This window comes from Gadus chalcogrammus, chromosome 11 (assembly GCF_026213295.1).
Source record: "Gadus chalcogrammus isolate NIFS_2021 chromosome 11, NIFS_Gcha_1.0, whole genome shotgun sequence".
NCBI classification, from domain to species: domain Eukaryota; kingdom Metazoa; phylum Chordata; class Actinopteri; order Gadiformes; family Gadidae; genus Gadus; species Gadus chalcogrammus.
Window position 1 is genome coordinate 16,285,065 of NC_079422.1, and position 20,775 is coordinate 16,305,839.

The 20,775-nt window shown below is 49.3% G+C and overlaps 1 protein-coding gene across 1 annotated transcript in view; it reads left to right on the forward strand.

Moving 5' to 3' along the window:
- The window catches only part of ascc3 (activating signal cointegrator 1 complex subunit 3), a 98,827-nt gene that overhangs the window by 61,705 nt on the left and 16,347 nt on the right, over nucleotides 1-20,775 (forward strand). Inside the window, exons 15-34 of the mRNA XM_056601394.1 lie at nucleotides 684-875; nucleotides 1,311-1,535; nucleotides 2,345-2,464; nucleotides 3,139-3,303; nucleotides 3,895-3,981; nucleotides 4,345-4,521; nucleotides 6,674-6,899; nucleotides 7,241-7,395; nucleotides 9,526-9,624; nucleotides 9,994-10,162; nucleotides 11,749-11,969; nucleotides 12,204-12,289; nucleotides 13,225-13,391; nucleotides 13,583-13,728; nucleotides 15,249-15,369; nucleotides 15,687-15,829; nucleotides 19,295-19,432; nucleotides 19,629-19,749; nucleotides 19,960-20,092; nucleotides 20,344-20,469. Coding sequence (XP_056457369.1) covers nucleotides 684-875; nucleotides 1,311-1,535; nucleotides 2,345-2,464; nucleotides 3,139-3,303; nucleotides 3,895-3,981; nucleotides 4,345-4,521; nucleotides 6,674-6,899; nucleotides 7,241-7,395; nucleotides 9,526-9,624; nucleotides 9,994-10,162; nucleotides 11,749-11,969; nucleotides 12,204-12,289; nucleotides 13,225-13,391; nucleotides 13,583-13,728; nucleotides 15,249-15,369; nucleotides 15,687-15,829; nucleotides 19,295-19,432; nucleotides 19,629-19,749; nucleotides 19,960-20,092; nucleotides 20,344-20,469 — 3,017 coding nt within the window. The remainder of the gene's footprint in view (nucleotides 1-683; nucleotides 876-1,310; nucleotides 1,536-2,344; nucleotides 2,465-3,138; nucleotides 3,304-3,894; nucleotides 3,982-4,344; nucleotides 4,522-6,673; nucleotides 6,900-7,240; nucleotides 7,396-9,525; nucleotides 9,625-9,993; nucleotides 10,163-11,748; nucleotides 11,970-12,203; nucleotides 12,290-13,224; nucleotides 13,392-13,582; nucleotides 13,729-15,248; nucleotides 15,370-15,686; nucleotides 15,830-19,294; nucleotides 19,433-19,628; nucleotides 19,750-19,959; nucleotides 20,093-20,343; nucleotides 20,470-20,775) is intronic.

A 20,775-nucleotide genomic window follows, 5' to 3' on the forward strand; every position in this document is an offset into this window, starting at 1 on the left:
CACACCTTGATGTAATGGGCTTTCCATCATCATTTCAGAGGCCTGGTGGACTCTGACCTCCATTTAGACACCCAGAAACAGAGAGATAAAGCTCTGTGATGAAGGAACCTTCATGCTTAAGACAGGCCATGACCTCTCTCCCAGCCCACATCACATTGCAATCCTTACACCTTGCCTGGTACATCTGTGCGTGTGTGTGTGTGTGTGAATTTTGTGTGTCTGTGTTTGTGTGTGTGTCGGCATTCCTATTGGTGTGCACGCTGGTCTCTGTTTTTCTTTAAATCTCTATCACAGAGAGTGAGGAAGGGAAAGCCCTCCAAGACTGTCACAACGTGTTAACCAAATACCCTGGTGAAAAGACCTTTATAAAAAAAAAAAAAGAAGAAAAGCTACACCTGGAGCTGTACTCCAGAAAGTCAAAGTAGCACGGTGCGTAACTTTACCTAAACGAGACCCTCTTCTGACAGATGCATCTTCATTCCACTTGAGCCAGAAAAGGGCACCCCCGGTTGCGCTCTCGTGTTTTCCTCCCCAGACGATCACTCACTGCTCTACCGGTATAGGTCAGGTCCTCTGTATTTGTGCAGCCCCTAATCACCGTTGCAGCCGCACAGGGCTTAACTCAAAATATGGCCCATATGTTATTTATTTGTTATGACGCCCTCTTGTCCCTGTGCCGCCAGATCCAGAGATCCAGGAACAAGGAGATGCGGGAGATGTTCCCGTCCGGGTTTGGGATCCACCACGCGGGCATGCTGCGCACGGACCGCAGCTTGATGGAGAGCATGTTCTCCAGGGGCTACCTGAAGGTGCTGGTGTGCACGGCCACGCTGGCCTGGGGCGTCAACCTGCCGGCGCACGCCGTCATCATCAAGGTGGGAGGAGAGTCTATGCCTCCACGCTATCCGCTCTAGTCGGTTTGATGACCGACTCTATTTGTGTGCGTTTGCGTGTTTGTGTGCATGTTTGCATGCATTTCACCTGTCTGTGTGTGCGTCTATGTGTGTTTGTGTGCGTTTGTTTGCGGTTCTGGGTGGGTTCATGTGTGCGGGCACGTGAGTGTGTGTGTGTGTTTGCGTGTGTTCATGGTTACGGGGACCTCTGTGCACCTGTGTGTGCGTGTGTGTTTTCATATGTGCGGGCATCTGTGTGTGTGTATGTGTGTGTGTGTGTGTGTGTGTGTGTGTGTGAGTGTGAGTGTGTGTGCGTGTGCGTGCGCTTGTGTTTCCCAGCCATGGCAAAAGACAAAAACACCATCATCAAGCACTCTTGACCCTGTATCCCCTCCTCTTGTTTCCGTGGTAACGCAGGGCACCCAGATCTACGACGCCAAGCGGGGCATGCAGGTGGACCTGGGCATCCTGGACGTGATGCAGATCTTTGGGCGTGCCGGCCGGCCCCAGTTCGACAAGCACGGCGAGGGAACCATCATCACCACCCACGACAAGCTGAGCCACTACCTCACCCTCCTCACCCAGCAGAACCCCATCGAGAGCCAGTTCCTCAACAACCTGGCCGACAACCTCAATGCAGAGGTCTGTCTGTCTGTCGCCCTGTCTGCCTGTCTCCCTTTCGGGCTCCCTGCCTATCTGTCTGTCCGTCTTTCCCTCCGTCTGCCTAATTGCAGCGGTAGGGGGCTATAACACCACAGGCCGTCCTTTTGAGATGGTCGGGTGCTGTCATTTGTTTCAGTTTCACAAACAGTAGCAAACAATAATACTGCTGATTTTTTTGTAGCAGTGGTTCTGTGAGTTGGTAACCTAGCAACGCTAGGGGGTCTGGGGACATGCCCCCCCCCCGGAAGAAAGAGATTTTTGGGGGGAAAATGTACGGATTGAGCTTCCAAATATGACATAACAATCAACAGAGTCAAGGTATCTGCTGGGACCCGATCATTGTGCAAATGTGCCTTGAACTTGGCAGAAACTTTTAATGTTATTTTTTTATTTTTTATTTTTTACCTCTTTTTTAAAAAAAATTGCAATCATTTTATTTATTTTGTTGCAGTGGCGCTGACAATCCAGCAGCGGCAGTGCGCCGCTGCTGAATGCATATAGGGGAAACACTGATCATACTAAGTCATTGCCTTTATAGCATAACATGCTTTTACATAGAGATTGTGTGTGTGTGCGGGGGACGGGGACGGGGCACTTGAGCAAATGGATCAAGGATGATAAAGCAGTTTTTATTAATTTGGTTTTGTTAGTCTTTTTCCAGAATTCATTTTTGTCTAATGTAGAACAAATTGCCAGTGTAGTCCGGCACTGCTCTGAACGATCCACTAGGTGGAGCCAGACGCTTGTCTTGTCCTCTCTGTGACTCCGTCGATCCCTGTTTCTCTCAGGTCTGCCTGGGAACGGTGACCAATGTGGACGAGGCGGTGAAATGGCTGAGCTACTCCTACCTATACGTGCGCATGAGGGCCAACCCACTGGCGTACGGGATCAACCACAAGGCCTTCCAGGTCAGAGGGCAGGCCCACCACAGCAGATTGAAAATGGCGTTCCTCTCCTTTCTGTCTCCTTGTCTGTCCCTCTTTCTGTCTGTCTCTCTCTCTGCCTCTCTGTCAGCCGTCTCTCTCTATCCCTCTATCTGTCCTTCTGTCTGTCTGTCGCTCTCTCTGACTGTCTGTCGTCCATCTTTCTCTATCCGTCTGTCTGTCTGTTCTTTTCCCCTTCACCTGTGCTCCCTAGTCTAGTTTCCTGCTGTCTTTTCTGTTCCACTTTTGAGACTTCATCTGTCAGACACTCTTTCTCTCGGTCTGTCAAAAAACCCTGATTTGGCTCTGTCCCTGCTGCTGCCAGTTTGTCTTGTCTATCCCACTTTGTTTTGAAATGGGAACCAATTCATGCATATCCCGGCTAACATTTGCCTGTCGATCATCGTCTTCATCATCATCGTCATCATGTCCAGTATGTGAATAGTTCCATGCTAATGCTCTCCAGCTGATCCTCCTTCTCTATCCAACCCTTGCTGTGTGTGTGTGTGTGTGTGTGTGTGTGTGTGTGTGTGTGTGTGTGTGTGTGTGTGTGTGTGTGTGTGTGTGTGTGTGTGTGTGTGTGTGTGTGTGTGTGTGTGCTTGCGTGTGTCTGCCTGTGTGTCTGCCTGTGTGTGTGCGTGTGTGTGTGCGTGTCTCAGATGGACCCAGGCCTGCTGATGTACAGAAGGGAGCTGGTGGTGGAGGCGGGCCGGAAGCTGGACAAGGCCCGCATGATCCGCTTTGAGGAGCGCACCGGCTACTTTGGTTCCACTGACCTGGGCCGGACAGCCAGTCACTTCTACATCAGATACAACACCATAGAGGTAGGCTTTTCTCCCAAGTACATCAAATATCCAGATTTGTAAGTAATAATAGAAAAACAGAGGAACAAATAGACAAACATAAAAAAATTCCCTTATCTGATAATATAAGTAGAATGGCCAATTTAGAAATAAACAAATGAATAATAATCAGCTGAAAGCTACAAGATTTCTCTTTGGTAGAATGTCTCCGAAACGAAAAGGGATCAACAAGCTTGCAGTTGTTTATATCTGACCCGGGCTCGTCTCCCCCTAGAAGGTCCGCTATAATATACAAGCACTGCTGGATCAGAGGGTCTGCCATAGTAGGCCTGCTGGATCTGAAGTTACATTTTCCTGACAACCACCAACAAAGGGGCACACTTAGGATGGCACTCCAGTGAATACGAATGGCTGTTACTTTGTGTCGTTCTTTGTAATGTCACAACATTTACGTCGCACTTGGTTTCAGATCCTGGGCTGCTGCTGTTGTTTGTGTGAAAATGTGTCTTCTGGGATACATCCTGGATCCAAGTGGAATACTAAATGTAAATCCATGTGTTGTTTCTGCTTCTTCTTCTTCTTCTTCTTCGCTGTGTTCCTTTCTCTGTGAAGACGTTCAATGAGCTGTTCAACTCCCAGAAGACAGAGGGCGACATCTTCAGCATCGTGTCCAAGGCAGAGGAGTTTGAGCAAGTCAAGGTGAGACAGAGAGAGAGAGAGAGGGACAGATCCCCTTCATCATTCTAAGCTCTTTTTGCCTGTTATGTGTGCATAAGCTGCAGCACGGCACACCCAATCGTCTTTGGCCTGATATCCTTTCTGAAACAGCTCTGTCCTTCAGAATAAGTTCATTCATAATATAAAAACATTCACATTTGTGTGTTTCCAGTTTTTTTACTTTAGGTTGAGCACCTCTTTTGCAGGATCGACATGGCAGCAACAAACTAACTGTGTGTGTGTGTGTGTGTGTGTGTGTGTGTGTGTGTGTGTGTGTGTGTGTGTGTGTGTGTGTGTGTGTGTGTGTGTGTGTGTGTGTGTGTGTGTGTGTGTGTTCTCCGAAAGGTCCGTGACGAAGAGATGGAGGAGCTGGAGCAGATGCTGAGCAATTACTGTGAGCTCCCGGCGGCGGGTGGCGTGGAGAACGGCTATGGCAAGATCAACATCCTGCTGCAGACCTACATTGGCCGCGGAGAAGTGGACAGCTTCTCGCTTATCTCAGACCTCTCCTACGTGGCACAGGTCACTGGAATGCACCCCATCACTCTCTCACTCTCTCTCTCTCTCTCTAACTCTCCCCCTCTCTCTACCTCTACCTCTATTTCTCTCTACCTCTATTCCTATCAATCTCTCGCTCTCTACATTTCTATGTCAGTATCGCTCCTTTTACTTTCTCACTTTTTCTCTCTCTCTGTTTCTGTGTCTCTCTCTCTCTCTCTCTCTCTCTCTCTCTCTCTCTCTCTCTCTCTCTCTCTCTCTCTCTCTCTCTCTCTCTCTCTCTCTCTCTCCCTTGTTGTCACACACTGGACGCATATCAACACATGCCCCTCTGGACATTCCCATGACCCAAAGACACACTTGCAGCGATTTAAGGCATGCAAATACGCATATCTCTGCCTGGATATGAATTCTATGATGTGTTTGACCCCTGACCTTTTGGAGATACCGCCTGGCTCCAGTGGAGCACTCTTGGAGAAGAGGCCCCTTCTCCGTGCTTCAGCCCAGTTCTTTCTTTTATTATTTGGAATATTCAGTTGGATTCACAGTTGAGTATCTGTCCACCACATCCATTATGTTCAGTTAGAGGTCCCATCCCTGTGTCTCACTGCAATCATCTCCCCGTGGAAAAAAACAGAATGCTTGTCTTCTTATTAGCCCTTTGCATTCCACTTCGCGAGTGCATAAGAAGCCATCCCCCGGGAGCTGACACAGTCAATCTGCGAGCGCCACTCACCCCCGCCTCGTCCTCCCCGCGCACATTCAAATGATCCCGTCCAAATGTGGACGCTGAAATGATCCCTGGTACATAATTGTACACAATAGCTCGGTTCTAATCCCCTATCTCCTCTCATTTTCTCATTCTGCTCTTCCTCTCCGCTTCTCGTTCCCTGGTTCCGCAAACACATCGATTCCAGATTTCCAGCGGTAACTGATACCATGTGGACGAATAGTCGGAATGTATCGCGCAGATCTTCTCTCTTTTTGCTTCTAAATATTCAGATGTGCAAGTTCTCGCATGTGATACTGTTCTCAAGTGGTAGTGGAGATGAGGTCACCTCATGCTACATGGCAACGCCATACTAAGAGCTCTTGATGCTATCGCTGTGGAAGCTCAGTAGGTCCAGCAGGTTGTGGAAGGGTCTCTGGTTCGATCCCCACCTTCTGTCCTTGAAAAGTGGTTGTGTGGCAAACAATGCTGGTGGTTGCCTGTGTGCTTTTGTGTGTTTTCAATGTTGAATGTGATGCACAAATTTACCAAAAGAGATCCTAGCTCAACTAAGATACAACCGTTACTAATGAAGGTAACAGAAATGACGAGTATTAGTAGACGGACGGGCCCAATCATTTGATTGGTCTGACTTGCAACTCTTCAACTTGACTGCAAAGCACCAGGTCTCAGAAAGGATAAGAACAGTTTATGACCCTAGAGGGCAGCTAAATATTTACAGCGTGGAAGATGCTAGGCCCAAAACTGTGACTGCGGGGCGGTTGAAACCTGAGACTGCTTAGAGACGGGCCGAGTCGTCCACACAGCAGGTCTGAAAGGGCTCCCGGATCCAAACAACTGGAAGCTTTCTAATCCTATCAGTTTACTTTCTCCGTCCAACGTCAAATGAATATCAGGCCACGGAGTCACCGCTCTCAGTGTGTTGTCTTCGACCGCCCCTGAGACACAAGCGCCCCGCTTAAAGCCAAGCTGGACCCCACTTTAACCCCAGGCCTTCAATCGGGGCACATCCCGAGCCCACCCGTCCGTCAACATGGCACACTGAGGCCTCGGATCAGTCGGTCGGTCCCCATTAACACCCGACCAAATCGATCACAAGCCAACCAGACGAGGCCAGCCTATCGGGGAGCGGCCCGTCCCGGACACCTGACCCGTCCTTCAAAAAGACGGGGGCAATCAATCAGCGTACAGCCGGGCCGAAGCGGGACGTCTGGACACAGACAGGATGGCCCCTCTTCATCAGACATGATGAATCACCCCTCTACAGATGGACTCTTCTCAAATGGCTCTTGTGTGTGGCGGGGCGAAAAGCGATCCGTTTCCCTAATCTCTTTGCGTCTCATCTTTAAGAAAACCAACGTGTAAACTTTGTGTGTTTGTGTATGGCGGGGCGAAAGAAGTCCTGTCTCGCTGATCTCCTTTTATCCCTTCCCCCACGCTTTTCAGAACGCGGCCCGTATCGTCCGGGCACTGTTCGAGATCGCCCTGAGGAAGCGCTGGCCGGCCATGACCTACCGCCTGCTCAACCTGTGCAAGGTGATCGACAAGCGGCTGTGGGGCTTCGCTCACCCGCTGCGGCAGTTCCACATCCTGCCGCACACGGTGCTGGAGCGGCTGGAGAAGCGGAGGCTGACCGTGGACAAGCTGAAGGAGCTGAGCAAGGAGGAGATCGGTGAGAGCTCCCGCCCCTCAGCCCCTAACCCCTCAGCCCCTAGCCCCTAACTCCTGACCCCTGACCCCCTCAACCAAAGCCCCTAACCCCCCTCACCCCAAGCCCCTAACCCCTTGCCCCAACCAGCAGGAGATCCTCCATGACAATCCAAGTTAAATGTATGTTTCCTCTGTACACTATGGCTCTAGTTGCATGTGATGTGACTAACTATTTAGGCTTTACCTTTGCTAAATGAGGGCAAATCAAAGCGATGTAGCTTTTTAGAATTGATTGAACTACTGACCCGACTTCACATGAAAGAAAGTGTTCAATGCAGACTTGTATTTTTTTGGGGGTTTCAGGTCACATGCTGCAACACATCAATATCGGGATGAAAGTCAAGCAGTGTGCCCACCAAATCCCCTCCCTACTGATGGAGGCCAGCATCCAGCCAATCACGCGCACTGTCCTGCGAGTGCGTCTCGTCATCACCCCGGACTTCAGGTGGCATGACCAGGTAACCACAGCAACCACACAAGAAGCCAGACTGTAATTCGGGACCCCCTAAATGTGATTCATAAAGTGAGTCAATACCTTTTTATCAATCTTTTGATATTTATTCTTACTGAAACCCAGCACTTAAAGTGATGGACAACATAAATCCGTTATTTACTTGGGATAATCGGGTTGGGAACTTGTGCATATAGTATTATAATATTCTAAAAGTAATTGCAATCTTGTGTCGACTTCCATCTATGGTTTAAAGCTGATTTAATTGGTGGACTTTATTAGCCATCCTGGTTATGTTGCCAAGTGGGTAACCAATTACCGAACCCTGGCATTACTGCACCGGTTGAACTGAATAAAGCTACATTAGCGTTTAAGAATTTGAGCAAGTACGAATGACACACAGAGCGAGAGGGGGGAACCCCCCCTGCCATCCTGTGTCCTTCCAAGGCTGAGTTTATAAACTGACTTTGAGCTGTATATTAATATACTTTTAGACATTTTCCTGACAAGATTTCCTGTAGGTGAGAAGTGGATATGTAACTCTGTGATACGTTATGGTTATTTAATGCGCTTAGACCCTGTTCCTCCATCCATTTAAACTGAGTTTACCTCTAGGATACAGCGCTTTGTGTGTCAGCCCGGGTTGTCTCAGGGACTGGGCTTCTCCGACTTCCACTGTAGGCAAAATACGAGGTATCGAGTGAGAGTGTAAATCCCTGCACGCCACCTCTGTTGCCTCTGTACATAAACAAACACTAAGCAGCTGGTGAGGCAGCCCCACGACGATGTCTGTTAGTCTGCATGTACACAGTCCCGTAGTGGCCTATTTTTAACCGCGGTGCCTCAGTGTCTCAGCAGTGTTACAGCGATAGAGGAAGGCTCCCCGCAGGCCCCCCACACTTAACTCCACATTATTCCTCCTTGCTCTAAAACGAGAGGGTGTCTCCATAGCATCACTTGGAGCGAGTCCCAGCGCCGCAAATGGTTAATGGTGATACCGCGCAGGGCTCCCCAGCTGTTCTGAAGGGGTCTAGGGGGGGTTGCATCAGACCTCCAGGGTGGAAGGAGGAGGTTCTGGTGTCAGGGAAATGTGTCCCACATCAGGGATGGCATGGATGCCGGGTGGGGGGGGGGGGGGAGTCGGAGGGGTTCGCTTCGGGGTTTGTCATGGAATCCCCGGAATAGGAAGCTCTTTGTAGCGGGGGGGGGATGGGGGGGCCCGAATGCGAAGATGAATGTTTATGTCCGATTAGCAATGCATGCTCGGTCCATGGGAGAGTCGTAAGGGAACACTCCCCCACGGCTTTGCCCTGATCCAGCTGCATATGTCGGCACACCGCGGCCAAGCCTCGCAGGGACACATGCACACAGATACACTAAGCCTGCTCTGAGAGAGCAGACGGAGGCAAGACCATCACAACCTCCTCCGTAGAGGGGAAAGCGTGTTGCGGACGAGGCGGCCCGCCACTATTGGTGTCCTTCCACGAGCAACTTGTTGTTTTTGTTGTGTGTATTATTAGTACTAGTCATCTGCATCACCTGCACGACATCCTCGTAAAGAGGAAGCCACAGATCTGGTTAGTGGATGATGTATGTATGTGGCTTCTCCTGAGGAAACGTGAGTGTGTCATAAAGCTGTCTCCTGCGGTTAGCTAGCCATCCGAGACTCCCTCTACCGCAGCGGGAAAGAGACATTACAGGAGCCTGGCTCAGTGCTGCATCTGACACACACACACACGTTCAAACAAACACACACAGACACACACCTTGGCATGCACAGAGGATCGGCAGAAGTATCCGCAGGAGAACAAATGTATTTGTGCTCACACTGAAAGAATGTATTTCATGGCGATACGCCCAGCTCTCCATTGTTCCCGAATGTTTTCTTATGCTTGAGGACATATGCTCTGTTTCTTTGCTCAATTTAGTATTTTCGCAACAGTAATAGTATCTTTCTCTTCTGCTTTCCAAGTAAGATAACAGTTGTGCTCTCTCTCTCTCTCTCTCTCTCTCTCTCTCTCTCTCTCTCTCTCTCTCTCTCTCTCTCTCTCTCTCTCTCTCTCTCTCTCTCTCTTTCTCTCCGCCCCCCCCCCCTCTCCATCTCCCTCCCCCTCTCCATCTCCCTCCCCCTCACCAGGTGCATGGCTCAGTGGGGGAGCCCTGGTGGCTGTGGGTGGAAGACCCAATCAACGACCACATTTACCACTCAGAGTACTTCCTCCTCCAGAAGAAACAGGTCTGCCCCCTCCCCTTTCCCACCTCACTCCTAGGCAACCACACAGGATATGTGTTCACCGATGTTGTGTTCACCGACGTTGTGTTCAAACCTGCGCCATGTCCCTTTTCTACTGCAGCTATTTGCTAAATATCTAGAACTAGAACGTTCCTCATGAGTAAAACACCTCCATCCACCAGTCAATCCATCCAGGAGATTGTTCCCTATAAATCGTTCTTCATTGTGGTCTATTGTTTGCCCCCCCCCCCCTCTGAGTGTAGCTACAGCTGCAGCCACTAGGCGGCGCTATTGTGATCACATACATAGTGCCGGTTTAATCTCTCTCACATGATGTCATTATGTATGCGTGTGTGTGTCCTCTCCATGCAGGTGGTGTCTGGAGACCCCCAGAACATCGTGTTCACCATCCCCATCTTTGAGCCCATGCCGTCTCAGTACTACATTAGGGTGGTGTCTGACCGCTGGCTGGGGGCTGAGGCCGTCTGCGTCATCAACTTCCAGCACCTCATCCTGCCTGAGAAACACCCGCCACACACTGGTACTACACACACACACAGACACACACACAGAGACTGAGACAGACAGACACACACACACACTCACACACACAGCCCACACCGTGATACTACACACGCATATACAAACACACACAAACCTCACACTGGTAGAACACCATGTGAGCTCTGTGAGCCATGCAACCCCACAGTTACCCTGAGACAGATTCATCTTTAGGATATATTTCAACAAGAGTACTCTTCCATTTTAAAACGGGGTGTGTTCATATATCAAGTGTGCATCGCTGATCCACTTCCAACCAGGACAGCTGGAAGAACACAACTTGATTTTCAAGACTCAGTGAGATCTGATCACGGAGACCAGACTCAGAAGTGGCATGTGTGGCCGCGTTCTCTTCATCCCCCTCTCTACTCAAGGAAACCCATTGCTCATGTTCACTCTTTCAACAATCAACGTTCCGGGCTCTTGCTCTTTTTTAATCACAGTCAAGTCTGAAATTCCAACAACATCTGGAGGCATACGGTTGGCCAAAATGGAGGCGCCGAGTTCATTTTTGCTCTTTGATGAGACGCAGCGCTACAAAAAAACGTGTTGAACACACTTTAATATCTTATGTATTTATTTGACATTTTTGCGCGGCGAAGCCAAATGTGATCACCAGAGGTCACTGGAGTCACATGTTCAGCAGCAGGTGTTTCCGCGATCCGTCTCCCCCTGCTCCGGACACGTCCAGAGGGGGGACCCCCGGTGTGGACAGGCCCATTACGTCCCCACCCGGGCCCGCGGTAGCCGTGCAGAACGCTCGTCTATCAAAATCAGTGGAAGCCGCGTTAGGGGTTTATTATGGAGGTCATCGCTAGGTGAAATATAGATGCGCAACATGTGCGAGCACAGCCACTCAAACATGTAAGAAGGCTTGTTGGCTATTAAACTGGTTAAAGTTCTATTGTTTTAAATCAAGTAATTCTGACCGGAATATGCTTCTTTGCATATTTAAATCTGGCTAGAGTTTCATACTTTATTTGTTGCACAGTTGAGGGCTAAACACAGGCTGGTGGATATCTCTACTGATTTTCTGACACATAGTTGACTCAGCCTTTGGGCCTGAATATTCTTTGGATGACAGTTGCACTGACACTTAATATTACTGTCCAAAGCCACATGCACTTTTTGTGATGTGCACACCAATAGACAGACACAGAAATATACATGCACACACACACACACACACACACACACACACACACACACACACACACACACACACACACACACACACACACACACACACACACACACACACACAGACGCAGGCATACACACCAGCACATCATCGCTACATGTTCCCATGATTAAATATGTTATATTTTTCGGGATCGAAATGAACGTAAATCAAGGCGTCCACTAGTCTAGCATACAGCATACAGAAAACATGTTGCTGTGTTGTGTAATTATTGGCAGCAACATCCCTGGCAGAGAGATCGGATGGAGAGTAGCGAGTCACAGACGCCTGATGTTCCCCATCTGATCACCCGTTTGTGTTTGTCTGTTTGTGTATTTTGTGGCAATAAAGCTCTTCCTGATTCTGGTTTCGATCTCCCTCCCCAGAGCTGCTGGACCTGCAGCCGCTGCCCGTGACGGCGCTGGGCTGCCCGCAGTACGAGAGCCTGTACAAGTTCACCCACTTCAACCCCATCCAGACGCAGATCTTCCACACGCTCTACCACACCGACACCAACGTCCTGCTGGGGGCGCCAACAGGCTCCGGCAAGACCATCGCGGCCGAGTTGGCCATGTTCCGCGTCTTCAACAAGTACCCCGGCGCCAAGGTCCGTCCCTGTGGCTGGCCGCTCGTGTCTCTCTCTCCCGTCTTTTGTCCTGCCAGAGTGGAAAGATCCACCGGCTAAGCAATCGTTGTAATATGTAACCCCGCCTTTGATTGACCTGCCAGGGCACTCTCTGTCTGTCTGGCTGCCTCAGTTTGCCAAGTATTAACTTTAGAGTCTGTTTTATTGTGTGTGTTTAACATGTGTTACTGCACGTGTTTGTCTGCTGGTGTTTAGGTGGTGTATATCGCTCCCCTCAAGGCCCTGGTCCGAGAGAGGATCGAGGACTGGAAGGTCAGGATAGAGGAAAAGCTCGGGAAGAAGTGAGTGTGGCCAGGACCGCCGTGCATTTATCAACAGCAGGCTTGTGATAGTTATTATTAAGATAAGATAAGATAAGATATACTTCATAATTCATCTCAGCAGAGAAATGTAGGACATTAGTATGACATTACTATTAAATCTAAAGTCACCCAAATTAAATCTATGTTGAAATTCCCCCAACTGTACGATTGGTAGATGGTGGGGGGGAAACTTATAATGAAAAAAGCTGCATGTTGTCCCTCGATTAACTTAATCGGCAAAAGTGCATTTTCCTCTACCTGTCAGTCTAAATATCATGGAAGTGCTGTTTGGAGAAGGTCAGTGGGTTTCAGGTCCACCCTTGGTTGGAGTCTGAAAATTTGATTAGATGTATTGTTCTGTGTTTAATAGAAGAGGTCCCAATCGCAGACATTAAAAAATATATAATCTATGCCTTACGATTTTACAACGTTTTTTGCCGTCGTTTTTTAAGCAAATGCGACTTATTTGGTATAAATAGTTTTGAGCAGGGTGAATGTTCAGTTAGTTATGAATAGCAGACTTCCTTAAGTTAGTCCTCAAAGGGTGTTTGGACCTCCTGTCATTTTTGGTCATATATAGTCTATCAAAACATATGATTATTAAAACAGATACTACAAAGCCTTTGTTCGACAAGCAATTGTTCGACCAATGAAATTTGATTGAACAAGTGCATATCGGCCAACCGTCCAGAGATTGACACCTCTAGACATTACTCAATGATATTATCTTCTTTTTTTTGCCACATTCTTTCTTCATCGTCATCTCAACCTCTCTCTCTCTCTCTCTCTACCTCTCTCTCTCTACCTCTCTCTCTCTCTCTCTCTCTCTCTCTCTCTCTCTCTCTCTCTCTCTCTCTCTCTCTCTCTCTCTCTCTCTCTCTCTCTCTCTCTCTCTCTCTCTCTCTCCCCCCCAGGGTGGTGGAGCTGACGGGTGACGTGACGCCTGACATGCGTGCCATCTCGGCGGCCGACCTCATCGTCACCACCCCTGAGAAATGGGACGGGGTGAGCCGCAGCTGGCAGAACCGCAGCTACGTGCAGAAGGTGGCCATCCTCATAATCGACGAGATCCACCTCCTGGGTGAGAGGGATGACTAGCTCGAACCTCGAGTAACGTTAGTGTATCACCCCCTTTAACGCTCCCGGGTTTCAACCCTGCTCTAGTGCAGCTTGCATTGATGCCTGCATCCAGTTTGAACTCTATGCCGATGTCTGCTCAACACAACATCACACAACACCATGCAAATCAACACGTCTCTTTATCTCCCGCAGGCGAGGACAGGGGTCCGGTCCTGGAGGTCATCGTGTCCAGGACCAACTTCATCTCGTCCCACACCTCCAAGACCGTGCGCGTGGTCGGCCTGTCCACCGCCTTGGCCAACGCCCGGGACCTGGCCGACTGGTTGGGCATCAAGCAGGTCAGAGGACGCCCCGAAGCACACTGTCGTAGCTGTAAAGATAAGAAGGAGCCGAGCGAGCACCCAGCCGTGGAGCACACTACATCCCCCGTCCCAGTGATCTATAGGGTGCATCTAGAGTAATGTACTCCTCTCCCCTTTTTAAAGCTTTCCACATGGAGAAGTTAATCTAGCCAGCCACGCTTGTCTGTCGGGTAACAAGTTCCGCATTGCTGTTGTGAAGCCAAGTGAATTCAAGCCATGTTATTTACTGAATTTCATTATTTGTTCACTGTGTAGTTTTAAGCTTGCACGTACATCTGATCAACCGTATATGTTGACAGTTATTAGGGTAAACAGATGGCGCCGGCCTGCGTCGGATGCCTCACTTTATCTGGGTAATCTCCCTGGGTCTCGTGTGGCGGGACGCGGCCGTTTATGCCGCGGCGTAATCATGAAAAAAAAAACACTGGAGCGACGAGACCGGATAAGGAGTGAGAGGAACGTCGTGGCGGTGATAACAAAGTCAGAGAGTCTTTACAAGCCCAATGTTAGATACGGAGATCCATCCAATCCCGGTCTGATGTTGCGCCCAACGTATTCGGTTTCACCCTTGCTCGTCGGGAGTCGTTGGACTTCAGTGTCATCACGCCTGGCCTTCTAGACCGGCTCACGTCTGGAGAGCGGGTCTACTTCCTCTGCCAACAGGCAGCCCTGGCGTTTGGGGGGGGGGGGGGGGGGGAAGTGTGTGTGTGTGTGTACGTGTGTGTTTATGTGTGCTCGTGCCGGGCAGTGTGGTGTAAAGGGAGGGGGTAACTGTTGCATAAAGGCTACAACCCCCCCCCCCCCCCCCCCCCCTTCTCTGTAGCGCCTGGCAGGCAGAGCAGCAGTCTGTCGGCCCATAAATCCCAGAGCCTGGCTGGCCCAGCGATGCTTGGTCCGGGGCCACTGTGTTTGTGTTGTGTTGGCCGACCCATTATCCTGGACCTGTTAAATATGTGTGCACACGCTCGGGTCCCCGCCGCCACGCAGGACAGAGCGAGGCCACCGCTCTGCTGCTGCAGACCACTCACTCACACTCACACACACACACACACACACACACACACACACACACACACACACACACACACACAGACACACAGACACACAGACACACAGACACACATAAACACATAAACAGACACACAGACATACACACAGACAGACACACACACACACACACACACACAGACACACACGCACACAAAGACACACACACACAGGCGGGCAGACGCACACTTGCACAGATTCATTCACACACACTCACGTACATGCATGCACACATGCAAACTCTTACACTCTCACATACACACACAGAAAGGCACATCCACACACACATACGCGCACACACACACACACACACACACACACACACACACACACACTGGGACAATGACAGAAAGCTCCCATTAGTGCCAGATGGGCCCCCTCTGTTGCCAGCTGCTCACACGAGGTCTCTCTTTCTTCTCCTCCTCCCCCCCCCACGCTGACTCTAACAGGTGGGCTTGTTTAATTTCCGCCCATCTGTGCGCCCCGTCCCCCTGGAGGTCCACATCCACGGCTTCCCCGGGCAGCACTACTGCCCCCGCATGGCCAGCATGAACAAGCCCTCCTTCCAAGGTGAACCCCCCCCCCCCCCCCTCCTTCATCACACACACACACACACACAGTATCACATCCTCTTGACAAGGCTGCAGTACCTGAAATAGCAAATGATGGGTGACAGAATGTAGGTGATCGTTATAATAGGATGTATAGGTTATGAAAGAACCTTGCTGATCACTAAAGATGATGCACTATGAAATATTGGAATTCACAATGACGTTGTGAATTAAATGAATCGCGATAAGTTGATCAACACCAAACCACAGGAAATAAATGTGTATGTGCCATGTGTGTGTGTGTGCGTTCCTGTGTGTGTGCATGTCCCATTCTAGCCATTCGCAGTCATTCTCCGGCCAAACCCGTGTTGATCTTCGTGTCGTCACGGCGACAGACGCGTCTCACCGCCCTCGACCTGATCGCCTACCTGGCCACTGAGGACGACCCAAAGCAGTGGCTCCATCAGGACGAGAAAGAGGTGTGCCCAAAACACACACATCCACCGACACACACAGACGCACACAGCCACCGACACAATCACAACCACCTGGCAGTACCTCCAAGACACTGAATTCAGTATCTATATTCCATGCAAATAGAACAATACTATCGTAGCATTGAATTCTTAGAATGGAAATGGCCCCTTTTCCCGGATCGTTAATAGTATGGTTAAGTATCCGTAAAATCGGAATGCAGCCTGGGATTTTTTGGTTGCCTGATACTCTGCCGTACTTAAAGGACTGAAGACATTTAATCAACGTTAATATATCACATCCTCTTGACAAGGCTGCAGTACCTGAAATAGCAAATGATGGGTGACAGAATGTAGGTGATCGTTATAATAGGATGTATAGGTTATGAAAGAACCTTGCTGATCACTAAAGATGATGCACTATGAAATATTGGAATTCACAATGACGTTGTTGTGAATTAAATGAATCGCGATAAGTTGATCAACACCAAACCACAGGAAATAAATGTGTATGTGCCACGTAGGGAAAATACTTTGTTTTGCCACGTCTCGCATAAGAAATGTTGGCATGGTGGCAGTTTCAAACACAACAATGTCTCCCTGTAATGACACATTTTTCCACAATTAATTTGAAAACATTGACCAAAAAAAACTTTGCTAACAACACAAGCGCCTACGCATCCAAAAAGGGAGAGGGCCTTTGTGATTGTTGGGCTGTCATCACACTAACTATACTCAAAGCTGTGGAAAATCAATACATCTGGGATGTCACTTAAAAGGGTTATCTACAGAGATACGTTGTCATCGTCACCGTTCATTATATCTGAATGACACAAGGACACGGACAAAAGACAGCAGTGTGGTCATAGAGTCTCATAAACGTGCACAATCCTAAACACGTCGGTGGTTAGTTAGCAGCCTCACTGGATGAGAGGGAGAAAGGGAAAGAAGGGACAGGACTGGGGAGAGGGAGGGGAGGGAGAAGATGGCCAATCAAGCTGTAATTGCTTCACCTCTGAGCCGTGACACTATCCGCTCAGATTCCACATTCATCACGTACCCTTGGATATTGTTATCATTCGTCTTTTATTAAAGAGCTGCAAAGTTGGTAATGTTTTATAAAGCAATGCAACTTGTTCCAAACATCACGTGCGTTGTCTAAAACTGTCTTGCACAGTAGTTACTACTTCCTTATTATCTTCTATTCTTTTTTGGTGTTATACTGTGTGTGTGCCGCATTTATTTCTACAAAATCCACAGAGCCTGCGTGTGATCTCCCATACCCTTATTCAGTTTTAGTATTATGGAACCCTTCTATTCGCCATTTGCATTTTGATCCCTCTTTGGGCTAGTTTGCTAACACTCTCTCACTCTGACTCTCTATATATGCACTCTCACTCACTCACTCACACGCGCACACACACACACACACACACACACACACACACACACACACACACACACACACACACACACACACACACACACACACACACACACACACACACACACACAGGCTCACAGAGTGTGGTTTAAGTGTAATTACGGAGGGAATTTAAACCCGACTTCTGCCGGAAATTCCTGAATCGTCTTCCGTCATACCGTCTGTGTCATCGGATCATTTCAAGATGTGAGCAAACGTGTCCTTTGGAGACAGATTTAAAAAAGTATGCTAATATTATTACAACACTCAATTACCCAGTGCTGATAAGGCAGAGGCTGTAATTACCACAGCATGAGTGCCTAACGGGCCTCACACACTCAGAGACGCACGTTTGCATGCACGCTCACACTCACATACTCACACACACATACTCACACACACACAGACACACACACAATCTCATTCAAACACGGCCACACACACACACACAAGCACACACCCACACGTAGGCAATTGTTAGTGCCAAGATTAATTGTTCTTCCACGCACAGAATTGTCTGGTGTCCCCCGTAGTGTGTGTGTGTGTGTGTGTGTGTTTCTATGCGTATGTGTATTTGCCCCTGTGTGTGTTGAGTGAATGTGTGTGTGTGTGTATTCAGTGGTGGACTTTTTACGGGTGTGGGCTTGATGTCAGGGCTCTATGTCCAGTGCTATGAAAGCTGACCAGCCTCATAAAGAACACGTTAACATCCATCTCTTTATGATGCCTGGCCCATCTGTGACCTTTTAAAGCCCCGTTTATCAAGGCTTACGGTGGGCAAGTCACAGGGAGGCACAGCGTTGCCATCCGCACGTTAGCAGAGATGTGTTGAGCGTATGTCAGTGTTTGTCTATCTAGTGCCGGACGGAATTCACATGTTAATGAGTCATGGTAACGTGTGCACAAATGAGCACTCACTTGTGTGTGTGTGTGTGTGTGTGTGTGTGTGGGTGTGCGTGTGTGCGTGCGTGTGTCATTGTCCATTTGCATCCATGCAAGTATGACACAGTTTCCCGGTTTCATACATAATATAATTTCTGTGCGTGTTATGTGTGTGCGTGTATGTATGTGTGTGTGTGTGTGTGTGTGTGTGTGTGTGTGTGTGTGTGTTTTTGTTCATGCACTTGCTCTGACACAATGGGCCCCCAGGTCTGTCTGTGTGTGTGTGTGTGTGTGTGTGTGTGTGTGTGTGTGTGCGCTCCAGCGGTGATATACGGCCCTCCCTGCTGCGGGGCTCTGCAGCGGGGCCATGTAGCGGTCCAGCGCCCCGCTGTTTGACTGACAGGTGGCTGACGCTCGCTGACTGCACCCCTGGCAGGGGTCCTTCCACCACCGCGACGCTCCCCTCTGCTTGTAACATCTCCCTTTCCCCTCCGTCTCGCTCTCTATTTCCTCCGCGCGGAGGTGGTGAAGGCGGAGGGGTCATGGTTGTGGCTAGGGGGGGCAAATGGTTTTCTATGTCCCGTTGCAGTCATGCTCCCTCCAGTCCAGCTTTAGTGCCAGGGATGCTGGTTTGCTGCTGCTACTTTCACCATTTTTACAACGTGTACATAGTTTGCACCGTCTCAAAGGGGACACTTGGGTCCTGTAGTCCCGACCAACCGACAGCTCTTCAGCCCTCCAGTGAGAAAGGCACAAACATTAGAGAATGAATAGTTCTATTTAGGGTTCTCGAGCCCATTCTCCGCACGCGGATTGTTTTGAAACTGTGTCAATAATCTAAAAATTTCAACATTAATAATGTATGAATATGCCATTCCGTTTTTGAATAGTTGTCTTTATTTGAGATGTTCTAACCTTGAAAAATGTCAGATCCCTTCTTTATTATTCAGTGTCTTGTCAACCCATTCCGTTAGGCTTAATCTATGATGTGAGACACTATAATTAAAGATCTAGATCAATCATCAATCTGCATATTAATAACTCTAACTAAAGATATAAATATTAGGTTGGTGTGCTATGACAGCGTTCATCAGAAACCCATCGCTATGAGGAAGAAGTGTGCGTGTTTTACTGAAAACGCTGTCCGTCGTGTGTTTGCGGTACAGATCGAGACCATCATCGCCACAGTGAGGGACTCCAACCTGAAGCTGACGCTGGCGTTCGGCATCGGCATGCACCACGCCGGGCTGCACGAGAGGGACCGGCGCACCGTGGAGGAGCTGTTCGTCAACTGCAAGATCCAGGTCTGGCCTCTGCACTGACTGACTAAAAGACTGAAAATGCAGATCGACTGACTGACTGACTGACTGACAACGGAGATTGAAATGCAGTCGAATAATAAAAACATTAAAAATAATCTTCATCTTTATTTTGGCTTTACAATGATGATTATTACTATTATTAAAGCAGTTTTAAGATCCAGTCTTGTGCTCCCTTCAGTTGTTGATCGCGACCAGCACACTGGCCTGGGGAGTGAACTTCCCCGCCCACCTGGTGATAGTCAAGGGGACTGAGTACTTTGACGGCAAAACCAGGCGCTACGTCGACTACCCCATCACAGGTACCCCCCCCCTCCCTTCTCTCCGTCTCCAACAGCTGATTTCGATGGCGGTCAACGTTCCTTCCCAGTCGTAACTCACTTCGCGGCGGTGTTCTCCCGGCTGCACTTTTATTTTCGATTTCACATGCTGTAAAAGTTTAGCTGCGGTACTTTGGGCCTGCTGAATGCGCTTAGTGTCGGGTAATCCCTCCGTCGTCCGTCTCCCTCCAGATGTGCTGCAGATGATGGGCCGTGCCGGCAGGCCTCAGTTTGACGACCAGGGCAAGGCAGTCATCCTAGTGCACGATATCAAGAAGGACTTCTACAAGAAGTTCCTCTATGAGCCCTTCCCTGTCGAGTCCAGGTGAGACCCGTCTCTTTGGCTCCAGAACTTGGACAATGCTTGCTGTTTATATAGAGCTGCATTGTGCAAAAGTCTCTTAATACTTCTTTGAAGTAAAACTTGCAATACAGGTCAACTAAAACGGGGTGTTAATACATTCCTAAAGGAACGAAAGTACTCGTCGACCTACTTGTTGTATCCAGTCTAATATATTTGCTAGAATCTGGGTTTGGTTTGTTTTTGCATCACGGCCATTCTTCTTCTCTCCCCAGCCTCCTCAGCGTTCTGTCCGACCACCTGAACGCCGAGATCGCCGCAGGCACCATCACCTCCAAGCAGGACGCCATGGACTACATCACGTGGACCTACTTCTTCAGGCGGCTGGTCATGAACCCCAGGTGAGACACCGACCCATCCGGAGTTTCCCGGTCAACGTCGGAGCGGTTCCTCGCCTTCTGGGTGCAGCCAGAGGACTGTTAGAAGTGCGCAGCGCGCCTTGCTGCAACATCTGCAACGCGTAGACACAGACCTTCCCAGAACATTCCAGCATTCTGGCATTTACACGGCTGTCAGCCCGCATTTACCGTCCAGGCGCTGACTAGGGACAAGGGGGTCCTCTGTGGCCTGACCTGTCCAGACCCTGATTGGGGCCTACCTGCTCCTCTCTGGGCCTTCCGGCTCCTCTTAAGCCCTGCGGCACTAGC